Source organism: Dendrobates tinctorius, unplaced genomic scaffold (genome assembly GCF_039654945.1).
Source record: "Dendrobates tinctorius isolate UK_male_01 unplaced genomic scaffold, ASM3965494v1 ptg000127l, whole genome shotgun sequence".
NCBI classification, from domain to species: Eukaryota; Metazoa; Chordata; class Amphibia; order Anura; family Dendrobatidae; genus Dendrobates; species Dendrobates tinctorius.
In genome coordinates, this window is record NW_027361795.1 from 12531496 (window position 1) to 12546164 (window position 14669).

Genomic DNA, 14669 nt, shown 5'->3' on the forward strand with positions numbered 1-14669 from the left:
GCTTCATTCTCTTTTGAATTTTTTCATTTAAGACAAATTAAATGAAGATAATAATACCAAAGAATTTGTGATTGCAATCATTTTCAGGAAGAAACTGAGTATTATCTGACAGAATTGCAGGGGTGTCAATACTTTTGGCCACAACTGTAAGTACAGGAGGAGAGAGGTCCCTGCCTGCAAGGGCTCACAGTCTACAGGGGATGGATGAGGATACACTAAGGGGAGGGTAGAGCTGGTCATGCGGCGGTTCAGTAAACTGAGGATCACTGCAGGTTATAGGCTTGTCGGAAGAGGTAGGTCTTCAGGTTCTTTTTGAAGGTTTCTATGGTAGGCGAGAGTCTGATGTTTTGGGGTAGAGAATTCCGGAGTATGGGGGAAGCACCGGAGAAGTCTTGTATGCGGTTGTGGGAAGAAGAGATAAGAGGAAAGTAGAGGAGATCTTGGGAGGATCGAAGGTTGCGTGAGGGTAAGTAGCGGGAGACCATGTCACAGATGTAAGAAGGAGACAGGTTGTGGATGGTTTTGTATGTCATAGTTAGGGTTTTGAACTGGAGCCTCTGGACGATAGGAAGCCAATGAAGGGCTTGGCATAGAGGACAGGCTGGGGAATAACGGGGAGACAGGTAGATTAGTCGGGCAGCAGAATGTAGGATGGATTGGAGTGCTGCCAGAGTGGAGGCCAGAGATTAGGAGGTTGCAGTAGTCGAGGCGGGAGATAAGGACATGCTCTAGTGTTTTTGTGGTGTCATGGTCAAGGAATGCACGGATCCGGGAAATGTTTTTGAGTTTGAGACGGTAGGAGGAGGCTAGGGTTTGGATATGTGGCTTGAAAGAGAGGGCAGTGTCGAGGATCACCCCGAGGCACCGAACATGCGGAACTGGGGAACGTGAGCAGCCATTGACATTGATGGACATGTCTGGTGGAGTGAGATGGGGAAAGATTATAAATTCTGTTTTGTCCATGTTCAGTTTTAGAAAGCGAGCAGAGAAGAAAGCTGAAAAAGTGGACAGACATTGTGGGATTTTGGTCAGTAAGGAGGTGAGGTCAGGTCAGGTCCAGATAGGTAGATCTGCGTGTCATCGGCATAGAGATGATACTGGAGACCGTGGGATTCTATGAGCTGTCCCAGGCCGAAGGTATAGATGGAGAAGAGTAGGGGTCCTGAGCCTTGAGGAACACCGACAGAGAGGGGGTGAGGGGAGGAGGACGCTGATGTTCGGTCTGTTAGATATGATGAGATTCAGGATAGGGCCAAGCCTGTGATGCCCAGAGATGAGAGAATCTGGAGCAGGAGGGAATGGTCCACAGTGTCAAAGGCAAAAGACAGTTCCAGGAGAAGGACAGAGTAGTGTTGCTTGCTCTTGGCGGTTAGTAAGTCGTTGGTGACTTTAGTTAGGGCAGTTTCAGTTGAGTGATGCAGTCAGAAGCCTGATTGTAACCGGTCAAAGAGGGAGCAGGAGGGGAGGTGGGAGGACAGTTCAAGATGGACATGCTGTTCCAGTAGTTTCTCCTTGGCCAGTTCATTTGACCTCATGATTCTCATTTGGTCTGACATGCACTGTGAGCCTTTACAAATCAACTCCTATCAGTTTAATTAAACACAGCTGGACTAATGAAGGAGTAGAACCATCTCAAGGAAGATCACAAGGAAAAGGACAGCATATGACTTTAAGGAGCAGAGTGTACAATAATGAGAAAAAAAATTAACTTTTTTGACTTTAACAAATGGCTGCAATGAAACAGAATGAAAAATTTAAAGGGGTCTGAATACTTTCCGTACCCACTGTTCTAAGGAGAACTGTAACTTTGTTTTAATGAGAACTTGCAGCGGAATGCTTTCCGTACCCACTGTTCTAAGGAGAACTGTAACTTTGTTTTAATGAGAACTTGCAGTGGAATGTCCATGTCTGCCTCTAGCTTCTCTCTCCATAGAATATTAAAAGCATCAACAGCCATCTATCCGAAAACAGATTCTAACCATGAATTCACAGCGAAAGGTCAATTAAGGAGGAGAAAAAAGCAACGATTTTTTTAAACAACCGCTTCCAAGTCATGGAGCTAGACATGTCTCCTTCCAGAGATCCCTAGCTGTCTACTATGCTGTAACTGAGCCTCTGCAGCCAGAAGAGCTCAGCCTGGCCCTGAGGGAATAAACTCAGACACCATCACATATTGCTACTATGATGAATACTCCCAACGGGATATTAGCAGGACCCCAATGATGAGACTTGGATAAAATGAAGATTTATTTCTGTCAGGCTCTATAACGTTGTTAGTAACTACCAGTTTAATATTTCTGCTAAAGTCAGTGTGCAGCTATGGAGGCAGTCGGATGTAATGTATATTGTGTGGGGCCAGAACAGCTCTGTATATTACTTAGTGCTCCCAGGTGATGCAGCTGAGCTCCTATTGAAATGCATGGGAACGGCCAACGAAACAGTGATGGAGCTGTGCCGTTCTGGTACTGTTTCATTTCCGCCACCACAGCTAATAACAGGTAATTAATTGACCTCCATCCACCTGATATTGATAAAGATCAGATAATCCAGCAACATTACGCTGTATTGAAAACATATTAAAATCTGTATCTGAATCCCATGTGCATTCCTTGCGGATGGAAAGCCACTAGTTGCTTTTTAGGAGTAAGGCAAGATTACCCTCACACTTTTTTGATGGGGATTATGAAAAACATAATAAATAATAACAAGGTTGTCAACTTGATTTTTTTTTTACTATCTTCTATTTCTAGACAGCTTATCAAACAATCACAGACAGTCAATAGTTTTAATTCGATACCATTATAAGTAGAATTCTAAGTGATACATGTGTGCAGCCCAATTTTCATATTTACTGTAGACATTAGCTACATTCCTTGTGAAATGTAAAATAATTCCAGTCATCATAACCTGTAGACGTTAATCAAGCTTAAAAAAAAAAACAAAAAAAACTCCCAGACGTATCAAATTTTTGTTTTTACAAGCAGGCAAAAAAAAAGTGCCCTAATTTTACCGACAGTCCAGGAATTTCTGGACGGTCGGCAAACCTGATGGTGTAATTTTGTTGGACTGTGGTATAATGGCTTTTGCCAAACATTACCTGAGGTGACGAGTCCTATTTGTTATGCGACTGGATGAGTACCTCAGCAAAAGTTCTTTAACATATAGTCAACTATCAAAGGTATCATTGTTGACCTCCATTACTAGGAATTCTTTATTCTTTTCCAGAGACAACTGCACGCCTGTAGACTAGTGATGAGCGAGTATACTTGTTGCTCGGGTTTTCCAGAGCATGCTTGGGTGACCGAGTATTTTGGTGTGCTCAGAGACTTAGTTTCTGTCGTCTCAGCTCCATGTTTTGCGGCTGCTGGACAGCCTGAATACATGTGTACAATGCCTGTTTGTTAGGGAATCTCCACATGTATTCAGGCTGTCCAGCAGCCGCAAATCATGCAGCTGACGATGAAAACTAAATCTCCGAGCACACTAAAATACTCGGAGGACACCAGAGCAACGAGTATACTCGCTCATCATTACTGTAGATGTGTCTGTGCGGGATACTGCAGCTCCTCCACATTCACGTGAACAAGGTGCAGTGCTTGTTCTGCAGTTAAGGTGTTCTAGGAGCTAGGGGTTCACTGATTACACACATGTCTGATCTAAACGCTGCATCGCTGACTTTGCAGAAATTTTGGAATTTTGTGGCAAAACATTGTTTTTTCACGGATTTCCAGGTGAAGATTATATGCTATATTAAAGCATGTCAGTAAAACTGTAAGGCTGTGTGCCCACGTAGCGATTTTTAAGCGGTTTTGCAGCGATTTTCGGCGCGAAAAAGTTTAAAAATCGTGCAGAGAGCGCCCCCCCCATGCATTCCTATGGCATTCCACACATGCTGTGCTAATGCTGCGCTTTTTTCCGCGGCGGAATCGCATCGCGGAAAAAAATCGCAGCATGATCATTCTTTTGTGCGGAATCGCAAAGAATTGCCGCGATTCCGCACCCATAGGAATGCATGAGAATCGCTTACTTCCCGCATGTGGCTCTGCCCACCATGCGGGAAGTTAAGCGTCTCATGTGCGGTTGGTACCCACGGTGTGGAGGAGAGGAGACTGTCCTCCAGGCCCTGGGTACCATACCCCTGTAAAAAAAACAATAAAAAAATCGGGTTATATTTACCTTCCGACGTCCCGCGCTGCATTCCCGGCCTAAGCGTTCCCAGTAATGCCTTGCGGCAAGGTCCTGTGATGACGTAATCTCACGTGACTCTAGCTGTCTCGCGAGATCGCTATAGTAACGCGAGACCAACGTCAACACAGGTCTCGCAAGGCATCGCTGGGAACGCTGAGGCCCGGGATGGCAGTGCGGGACGTCAGAAGGTAAATATACCCCGATTTTTTATTTTTTTTTATCATTTTTAACATTTTATCTTTTACTATTGATGCCGCATAGGCGGCCTCAATAGTAAAAAGCTGCTCTCACTTGTCAAACACTATGTTTGACGAGTGTGATCAACCTGTCAATCACTTTTCAAACGATGCTTCAAATCGCTTCGAAAGTGCTTGAGAAAATCGCGGCAAAATCGCGAACAGAATCGTGGTAAAATCGCGCGGGAAAAAAACGCGCGATTTCTGGGAAGGAGTCCGGTTTTCAATGTGCGTTTTAAAACGCTACGTGGGCACATAGCCTAAAAGGTGTTTTCCCCAGTTTTTCTTGAGATGTCAGAAAAATTTTGAGCAACTCAAAAGTTAGGCGTGACAGGGTATAGTGAAGCCTGCCCGGCAAATTCATCAAAATTTAAGCCACTTTATTGGCGGAAATTACGTCAGACATGTACTCCAGTCGACGACTAGGGTAATATTTCTGGCAGAGACGCAGAGCACTTGTAAGATGCTTCTAATTCATTAAGAGGCAGACATGGCACCAGTCTTAATGAATCAGGGCCAAAGTGCTGTGTTTATGGCAGCTTTGTGTGGCAAATCCATGTGTCCAACCTCCTTCAAAGTGCCTTGAGCCTATTCTACAGATCAGCTGAATATATATTATATATATATATATATATATATATATATATATATATATATATATATTTTTTTTTTTTTATTTATTTATTATGTGTATATATGTATATATAATATAATATATATAATTATATAATATATAATTTTTTTTAATTCAGACACATTGTTACTATATGTACAATAGAAGCAACATACAGGAAAACAAGTAGACAAGTGTCACAAATAAGTTAATATTAGTAATCCTTTCCATCTCACATACTTACCAAGTACAGTCACAGTAGTTGATGACTGTACATTTCCAAGTGGAAATGTAACTGCTTTGCATATGTATTCCCCGGCATCAGGAAAGTCTACATGATTGATAACAATTGTTGCATCGTGAAGTGAAGTGTTTTTGAAAGTCGTTCGATTCTGATAAGATTCTTGAAAAGATATTCCATAGAGTGGGTGCTGAACAGCTATAGTTTGAACATTTTTGCCAATTACTTTTTCCCATGAGATTTGGGTTATTGTTTCATTGACTTCAATTAAACACTTTAAAGTAATGTTCTTTCCCCATACTGCAGTTTCATGTGGATCCACGTGTATTGGCCCGGCAAATGAACCTGGAAAAAGAGAAGAAAGTGTGCATTTAAGGTTGTGGTAGAAATACTTCAAACATGCCATGGAATACCAACTGCCTTACTTTAACAATCTTAAAGGGATATTCCCAGGTGTAATAATAATATTGGTATATATCTCCAATTAGAAATGTAGTTTTCTAATTCACTGTGTCTCTTTCCTCACATGTAGGAGTTGATATCCATGGATCCGATAGATGCTACTGCGCAGGCGCCAGCTTGGTGGAGACATTTTTTTTTTCTCTAGCAAAATGGCGCCAGCGCAGTAGCATCTATTGGATCACCAAATGAAATAACTACATAAACACGAACTGTAACACGGATTTCCCATGGAAACCCGTGTTCGGGACCGTAAATGGTCCCGAACTTTACAGTTCGGGTTCGCCCATCCCTAGAGATCAACATTAGAAACGTATGGATGCAAAGCTTCCCTGGCAAAGACCCAGCCATCCATACAAAAGCAACAACTGGAGGCAGCACTCCAAAATATTCTGGGGAAAATGTCATTTATTAGCCCACATTGGTGACACTGACAGCATTTTGGTTCTGAGGTGCTTGAGAAAGGTGCACAACTCAAAACTGAAACAACTCCATTATGGGCTAATAAATCACTTTTTTGCCATAATGTTTTCATTCCAGTTAAGAGCAATATATACAGGTGCTTCTCACAAAGTTAGAATATCATCAAAAAGTTATTTCAGTTCTTCAATACAAAAAGTGAAACTCATAATATAGAGTCATTACAAACAGAGCGATCTATTTCATGTATTTCTCTTAATGTTGATGATTATGGCTTACAGCCAATGAAATCCCCAAAGTCATTATCTCAGTAAATTAGAATAATTAACAAAAAAAAAAAAAAAACACCTGCAAAGGCTTCTTAAGCGTTTAAAAAAGGTCCCTTAGTCTGTTTCAGTAGGCTCCACAATCATGGGGAAGACTGCTGACTTGACAGATGTCCAGAAGGCAGTCATTGACACACTCTACAAGGAGGATAAGCCACAAAAGGTCATTGCTAAAGAATCTGGCTGTCCACAGAATGCTGTATCCAAGCATATTAATGGAAAATTGAGTGGAAGGAAAAAGTGTGGAAGAAAAAGGTGCACAAGCAACCGGGATAACCGCAGCCTTGAAAGGATTGTTAAGAAAAGGCCATTCAAAATTTTGGGGGAGAGTCACAAGGAAAGGACTGCTGCTGGAGACATTTCTTCAAGAGCCACCACACACAGACGTATCCAGGACATATGATGCAAATATACTTCATATGTAGTGAAGGGGTTAAAGTGAATCTGTTAGCAGGTTTTCCTATTTAATCTGTGAGCAACATAATATAGGGCAAGTGAGCCTGATTCCAGGGATGTGTTACTTACTAGGCTGTGTGTTGTAGTTTTGATACAATTGGTGTTTTATCAGCGGGAGATTATCACTGCCTGACAAGGTCTTACTTGCACGGCACTCAGACTAATCTGTGTAACTCCGCCTCCACCACTGACTGGCAGCTTGCCAACAACGTACACCGGAAGCTGCCAATCAGGACTGTGGGCAGGGTTATTCACAGTTAAGCATTATGACCACTGCTACATCTACAACAGATAAAATGGAGTCTATCAAGATTAAACCAAGCAGTCCTGTAAGTGATACATCATAGGAATCAAGGTCTCTGTCCCTGATTATGGGCTGCTCTCAGATTACACAGCAAAAATCTGCTGTCAGATTCCCTTTAAAAGGTTAAAAGCATCACCAATCACTTTTTACATACATGTTTATATACAGATATGATGTATAGTGCCGTAACTAAATGAAAGTTATCTGTATCACAAGCAAATGCTTGAGAGCTGGATATGCTTTTATTCGGCTACTTTTTATGTCATATCTCCTTTCTTTAATTTTCCAAAAAGGTACCAACTGTACCATTATTATACTTCCTGGCTAGGCAGGTGATGATTACTATTTTTTTGTTTCATTTTTGTTACAAAAACTAAGGACACGGCACATTATAATTTATATAATTAATCTGTCTGAAAGAAATGGCAAAAAGCCTTGGCATTTCACACTGTGACAGACCGATTGAAGAAAATTGAAGTGCCTCAATTCTAAGGCAATAATAGGAAAGAAATCTGCCAAGAAACAACTAGCAAAAATGCTCCAGAGCCATTAACCGGCTTTGTCAGGACACCCAACAGGAGCAGCAACAACTCAGATTCCGGAAATGTGCCAAAACCCTTCTGGCAGCCTCGTATACACGGTGCAACAACCCAGGTCCGAGAGCTCTCCAGAAGGTCAAATGGACCACAAGACACTGCCTGCGACCTGCCTCAAACACCAGACATGCAGAACAACTGCACGAGGACGTGGCGCTAGTGATGAATTTATAGGAAGGGTTTCTATGGAAACATGTTTTACACCATCACGTGAAAACAACACATTCACTTTGATTGAAGCCAGTGAGTAAAACAATGTCATTCTGTTTACTTCTAAAAAGAAACACACAAACGGAATATCTAAACGCAGGTGTGAATGGAGTCCTAAAATCACAACCAAAAGGCCATTCAGTTATTGGGAAAAAAATAAACACCCCCCCCCCCCCCAAAAAAAAAAAAAAAAATAATAATAACTGTGCATTGTTTTTAACCTACTTTGCAATTGTTGGTGTCAGTATCCTCTTTAAATCTTGTAAATCATGGAATGTTATCAATTATTCGGGTAAGGGAGTCATTGCTTCCCAACAATGGACCCTGTGAACAGTATTTTCGTACCATTCATCTTGACACACACACAATTAAGATCATGGATAAATAGCTTATTATTCATTGGTCACCTTTTCCTACATAACAACTGGATTCTCAGGTAATAATTATTGCATGAGGATGTAGCCAACTATAACCTTAATACCACAAACGCGTTTATCCCTTTTTCCGTTCTCTAATAAGACATTAAGGGTATGTGCACATGTTGTGGATTTGTCTGTGGATCCGTAGCAGTTTTCCATGGGATGTACAGTACCATGGTATCCTATGGAAAACAAAAACCGCTGTGCACAATACAATTCATTAGGTAGGCTACAAAGATTTTTTAACATCTTCAAACTTTGGAAGATACGCGCACCAAGGGTTTAAAAGTATTGTGTTTATTCCTCTGGGACTTTCCTCTAGAAAGAAGCTCATGAATTTACAATACTATTCATTAGGAAGGCTACAAAGATGCCTGGAGAATTTTGTCAGCGTTTTTACTTTAAGAAATTCTAGCATTCTCTTCTTTAATCAATGGATTAAAAATAAAAAGTAAAAATCAGGAAAACATCTTTTTTGGACATCTAAAAAGATGTCCAAAAAATTGCAAAATAAACCCTAAAAAAGTTAGAAGTGCAAACCAAGAAATACTAAAAGAAAAAAAAAAAAAAAAAAAAAAAAAAAAGACACTTTATGTTTACAGCTCTCCAGAGAAAAGGAGAGTTTCCTTCAGCAGCCTCTTGCTCATCATATAGCCATTCATATGCTATTTGCATAGCGGTGACCATTTTCTGCTTCCCTCAATGTAGCTGTAACACACCTGTCTCATCTTCAGGGCTGAGCACAATTCCCTTTCCCTATCCACAGATGTCTGGTCTTACAAGTGCTCTGGCGTTCGTCAGTAAGGCCACTTGAGTAGCAAGACTGTAATGTTAGATGATGGGTAAAAAGACGCCGCGCTAGAGCTATGGGTGTGATAGATAAGTATATGCACACTGCCAAAGCAGCCAAAGGTGTCACAGAGTGGCCACCTGGGCTGTTGTCAAAGAATGCTTACCGGTAGATGAATATCCCACACATATAGCTAATAGTGGTGTGCAGGGTGAACACAATTCAAATGTTAGGAGCCCTGACGAACAAGGACCGTGTCCTTCAAAACGCGTCAGCATATTGACTCACCCAGACCACGCTCCCCACAAACTCTGCCACTGCACGGTGGCGCTTCTCAATCGGAGCTCTGTATGTCCACCGACCTACGAATCCATAACTACACCTCAAGAGGTGAGAGCTAGGCACAGCATTTACAGGTACATGTGCTGTGTACTGTTTTCCATGCTGATGCTTCTGTGTATGTGCTACATAAGGAAATAAGGGATAGTCTTACAGACACGCACTCCAAAAAATAGGTAGCAGTGCTGGCTAGATTGGAGTCACACCCAAGTACTAAAGGATATAGTATACAGCCGCACTCATTAGGGTTCCTTTCAAATATATATTTTTACTGTTCTGCACAAACGTTCACTACAATGATAAATGAAAGAAAAGTGAAAAAATATTATCCAGGTGATTTCTTAACGTTTCGACCTGAGCCCAGGTCTTTCTCAAAGTCGCAAGAGTGAGTAGTAGTAGAGATAAGCTGGAGATAAGCTGGTACCTTGTATAAAGGCCCCGTCACACACAGCAATCTCGCTAGCGAGATCGCTGATTTTGTGACGCCACAGCGATCTCGGCAGCGAGAGCGCTGTGTGTGATGGGGATCAGCGACCGGCCCCCCGCCGGGTATTGCTGATCGTGCTCGATCGGCCTGGGCCATTATTTGATCGCTGGTCTCCCGCTGGCCAGCACGCATCGCTGAGTGTGGCAGCGAGAGACCGGCGAACAGCGACGCTGGACGCTGGTTTCTAATGTAAACATCGGGTATTCAGGAGCTACGGCTCCTGGATATCCGCTGTTTACCTTAGAAACTGGCGTACACGTTGGTTTCCAAGGTAAACAGCGAGTATCCAGGAGCCGCGCGGCTCTTAGATACCCGATGTTTACCTTGGAAACCAGCGTATACGCCGGTTTCCAAGGTAAACATCGGGTATCCAAGAGCTGCGGCTCCTGGATACCCGATGTTTACAATTAGAAACCAATTTGCTCGCTGGTCCTGATCGCTGGAGGGGCTGTCTATGTGACAGCTCACCAGCGATCAGCCTAACGATGTCCCAGCGATCCCATCCATGTTGGATCGTTGGTAGGATCGCTGGGACATCGTTATGTGTAACGGGGAAATAAGGCAGTGGGCTTCAGATGAGAAGATAAGCTCGTAAGTTAATACATTGATGGTAGTGGGTTGCCTGGTAGCATCAATGGGGCCTGTGTCATCAGGTCTTTGAAATAATGTCCACGCGGTACACTGAGGAGTTTCACAAAAGGAATTAAGAGCAGGAATGTATCAGTGTACTATGTACTGAAGGCTAGGCAGCTAGTCTCCACCCACCAACTCAGAGAGAACTAAAAATTAACATTTAGGGCCTGACTCAAAGTTTTCATGCCAGAATTCTGGCATAAAAGCTTTGAAAATTTGCAAAATGTAGGTGTCGCACATATGCTTTGCGACTTTTGGCATCTTCACGCAAGTTTTTCCTAGTTCCACCAAAATGGGCAGAGCTGGGGCAGGACAGTGCGTGGCTGGGGAGTGGTGCCACAGATCATCTAATTAATGTCAAGCTGTGGCATTTCGTGAGCGACAATCTCACTCCAGCACCTTACTGGAGTGAAATGTCAGGCACAAAGCATGGGCAAGTTAGACGCTCCAGATTGATGAGGAGGTATGCACCTCTTCATAAATCAGGAGCACCTGACTCCAGCACACCACCTCATCAAGACCTGTGAGAACAATGTCGGTCCAAAGTCTGAAAAGGGGAAAACTTTTGAAAATTGCACATTACAAGTCATATAATGGCCTGAAATAGTATTACGGAATATAGGGTGAACTGGATGGACAAATGTCTTTTTTCGGCCTTGCTAACTATGTACACACACAACAGCTTAATAAAACTCACCTGAAATGACATGTAAACTTTACGCTCCTCACATTTAAGGTTGTCCAAGATAATTAAAAAGTTACACATAGGTAGGAATGCATGTCAAATAATGGCTATATGCTGACTTTTCTGTCCTGGTAGTCCCAGCACTGCCTCCTCAATATTCCCTGCTTGTCTTCTGCTTAAAGGGAATCTGTCACCCCATTTTCGGCCTAAAAGATGCGGCCACCGCCATCAGGGCCTTATCTACAGCATTCTGTAATGCTGTAGATAAGACCCCCGATGTAACCTGAAAGATAAGAAAAACGAGTTAGATTATACTCACCGGGGGCGGTGGGTGTCGCGGTCTGGGTCCTCCCATGGTCAAGCTATGACACCCCCCTTCTTACTTCTGCCGCGGCTCCTGCGCAGGCGTACTTTCTCTGCCCTGTTGAGGGCAGAGTAAAGTACTGCAGTGCGCAGGCGCCGGGAAAGGTCAGAGAGGTCCGGCGCCTGCGCACTGCAGTACTTTACTTGTAATATAACTCATTTTTCTTATCTTTCAGGTTACATCGTGGGCTTATCTACAGCGTTACAGAATGCTGTAGATAAGCCCCTGATGGCGGTGGCCGCAGCTTATAGGCCAAAAATGGGGTGACAGATTCCCTTTAAGTTGGTTACAAACAAGATAGCCTGTACATGGAAATGACTTCTGAACCAATCACTCTTTCGCGGCTTTTGGACTAGCTTAGCTATAGAAATAAGCCAGCTGTTTACAAAAAATCTATTTGAAAAATTAGTTTACTTAAGCTTAAATTTAAAGTCTGGGGAAGTATTTGAGCAGTCCACATGTTAAAGCAGCGTTCTCCGCTTTTAGTCAAGAGAAAATTGACAGTTTGAACCATGGACGCACCGCTAAACAGACTGCTCTCACATATTGCTAGCAGGGGCAGCTTTATCTCTCCAGCATGGGAGAAGCACAGGGACATGGAGGCTGGCTGCATCCAGCCAGCTTCAGAGCAGCACTTGCCAGTCTGAGGACTGCAGGGTGGCCGGTAATCTAGGCAACAAATCTCTACAGAACAGAATTAAAAATCCCTCCATTCTTGAGAAATGAGAGGAGTTTTAAGGAGAGGAACGGTATATTGCAAAGTTGCTTATTTTAACAAGCACTTTGCAATTTTAACCATTTAAGAACTTGAGACAAATCTTTTAACTGCTGACAACACAATTATTTCACTAACCGCTAATATGCATGGTTAGTTTTAGTAAAGAACGGAAAGGGCCCCTTATGCTAAGGAGGAAATGGAGATAGGAAAGCAAACTCCTCTCATTGGGCGGCTGCATTTCTTTGGTTTACAGAAGTAATTACATAGAAAACAAGTAAAAAAATAAGATAACACAGGAAATACCTGAACAATACGGTCCCTGCAGCATAATGAACAAAGTAAATCTTTATTCCAGTTTCTTTTTTGTTATCCACTAATGCATATGGGATATAAAGGCTAAGCAAATTACTCATACTGCCCACAAGATGGCAACATTCCTCCTTTTGAAGATATTGTTCCTTCCTGAGATGCAGAGCACAGCAGTAAGGAAACACATAATAGAGATGCAGTGTGTAATGTGCACATAAATAGAAGGAAACATGGTGACATTTCACAGTGTGTGTAGGTAGAGGAGAACTAGCCAGGCAAAACGAGCTTCACCTTTCCCATACGTTAAATAATGATCATAAATGTTGTGACTCTAGCCAAGCAGTGTTCCTTATGGCACCTATGAGAAATAACAGCTTGTTTACATAACATTCAGATGATGGATCTATATTTAATTTCCACTTTGATGATAATCGTAAGTTATTACATGTCTCTATGCGAGAATAAGGCGAAGATTTATTCACAGCTATCACAATATAGTACTTCTGACACAACAAACTCCAGTATCTGTGCAGAGTAGACCGGTCGAGTGATCTGTCAAAGCCCGAACCCCGTGGTGGGCAGGGAAGAGGGAGACAGCACAACAAAGTGGGAACTGCAGTGTATGCCCCCTGCAATTAAGATTAGACCTTCAAGGATACATTTCTCAGAAAAGCCCCAACGAAATACTACAAGGAAGGTATGACTGTAATAAGCATTGATGGAAGGGTGTGTGCACACGCTGCGGATCCATTATAATCAATGAAAAATGAAAACCGCTGTGCAGACAGTGCGGATTTTTCCGAGCGGATTTGCTGCGGTTTCAAAACGGGAGCATGTCAATTCTTTGTGCGGATTCCGTTGCGGTTTGGCACCTGCTCCATGGCAGGTGTCAAACCGCAGGGGAAAACCGCAGGCTAAACCGCAGAAAAACTGCAGGTCTTTTGACCTGCGTTTTTTGACAAATCCAAGCGGAAAAATCCGTAGGACAATTCACAGTGTGTGCGCATACCCTTATACTCATGCCTTTAGTAAGGGTTCAAATATCATGTTGACTGCTCCTCTTTAATGATTCCACATGGACACTGATGAAGACCATTTATTCTCACACAGGAGTACAATTACCACAAAGCAAAAAAAAAAAAAAAAAAGAGAAAGATAGCTTACCGTGAGCGGTGTGTGGACTCCCTGCTACCAACCAGCACATCGCCGGATCCAGTTGAACAAACAAGAAGCATGAGAAAGAAAAAAAAATGGAAAGGGATCCAGCAATAGGTGGGGGTAGTCAAAATATAACTTTTATTATAAAAGTGTTATAAATGATGGAAACATATTGTCTGGCACTGTACACAGAGGAGCAGATCAACGCGTTTCGACACTAGTCTTACTCATGATCTCAAGCATTGAAACGTGTTGATCTGCTCCTCTGTGTGTACAGTGCCAGACAATGTGTTTCCATCATTTATAACACTTTTGTAATAAGTTATATTTTGATTACCCCCGCCTATCGCTGGATCCCTTTCCATTTTCTCTCTCATACATGTACCACAATTACATCAGTTTTCCACAGTCATTTCTTTAAAAGATTAAAGACAGAATTCCACAAAAACACAATTTATAAAGTCCCACTCATCTCTCTGTTATGAACTCAAATGTCAATTATTTACTTAAATTTCAAAAAGGAGACACTGCTTACAAGAGGCTAGCGAATTATTAAAGACTCCATTTTCCAGCTTTTTGCCTCATTTTGGCACAAACTTCAAGCATACAATTCAGTGTCATGCTTTATATTCTCAACAGGTATGCACTGTGTATAGGGGAATGTGGCACAAGCCACTACACTAGTAATAAGTTACAAATGACAGTTAAAAAAGAAAAA

General features: G+C 42.2%; 1 protein-coding gene across 4 annotated transcripts in view; it reads right to left on the bottom strand.

Moving 5' to 3' along the window:
- Nucleotides 1-14669, bottom strand: part of NECTIN3 (nectin cell adhesion molecule 3) — a 247782-nt gene that overhangs the window by 174872 nt on the left and 58241 nt on the right. For all 4 annotated transcript variants that reach the window (XM_073542523.1, XM_073542524.1, XM_073542520.1 and 1 more), the window contains exon 2: nt 5282-5623. In XM_073542523.1, the coding sequence (XP_073398624.1) occupies nt 5282-5623 (342 nt within the window). The remainder of the gene's footprint in view (nt 1-5281; nt 5624-14669) is intronic.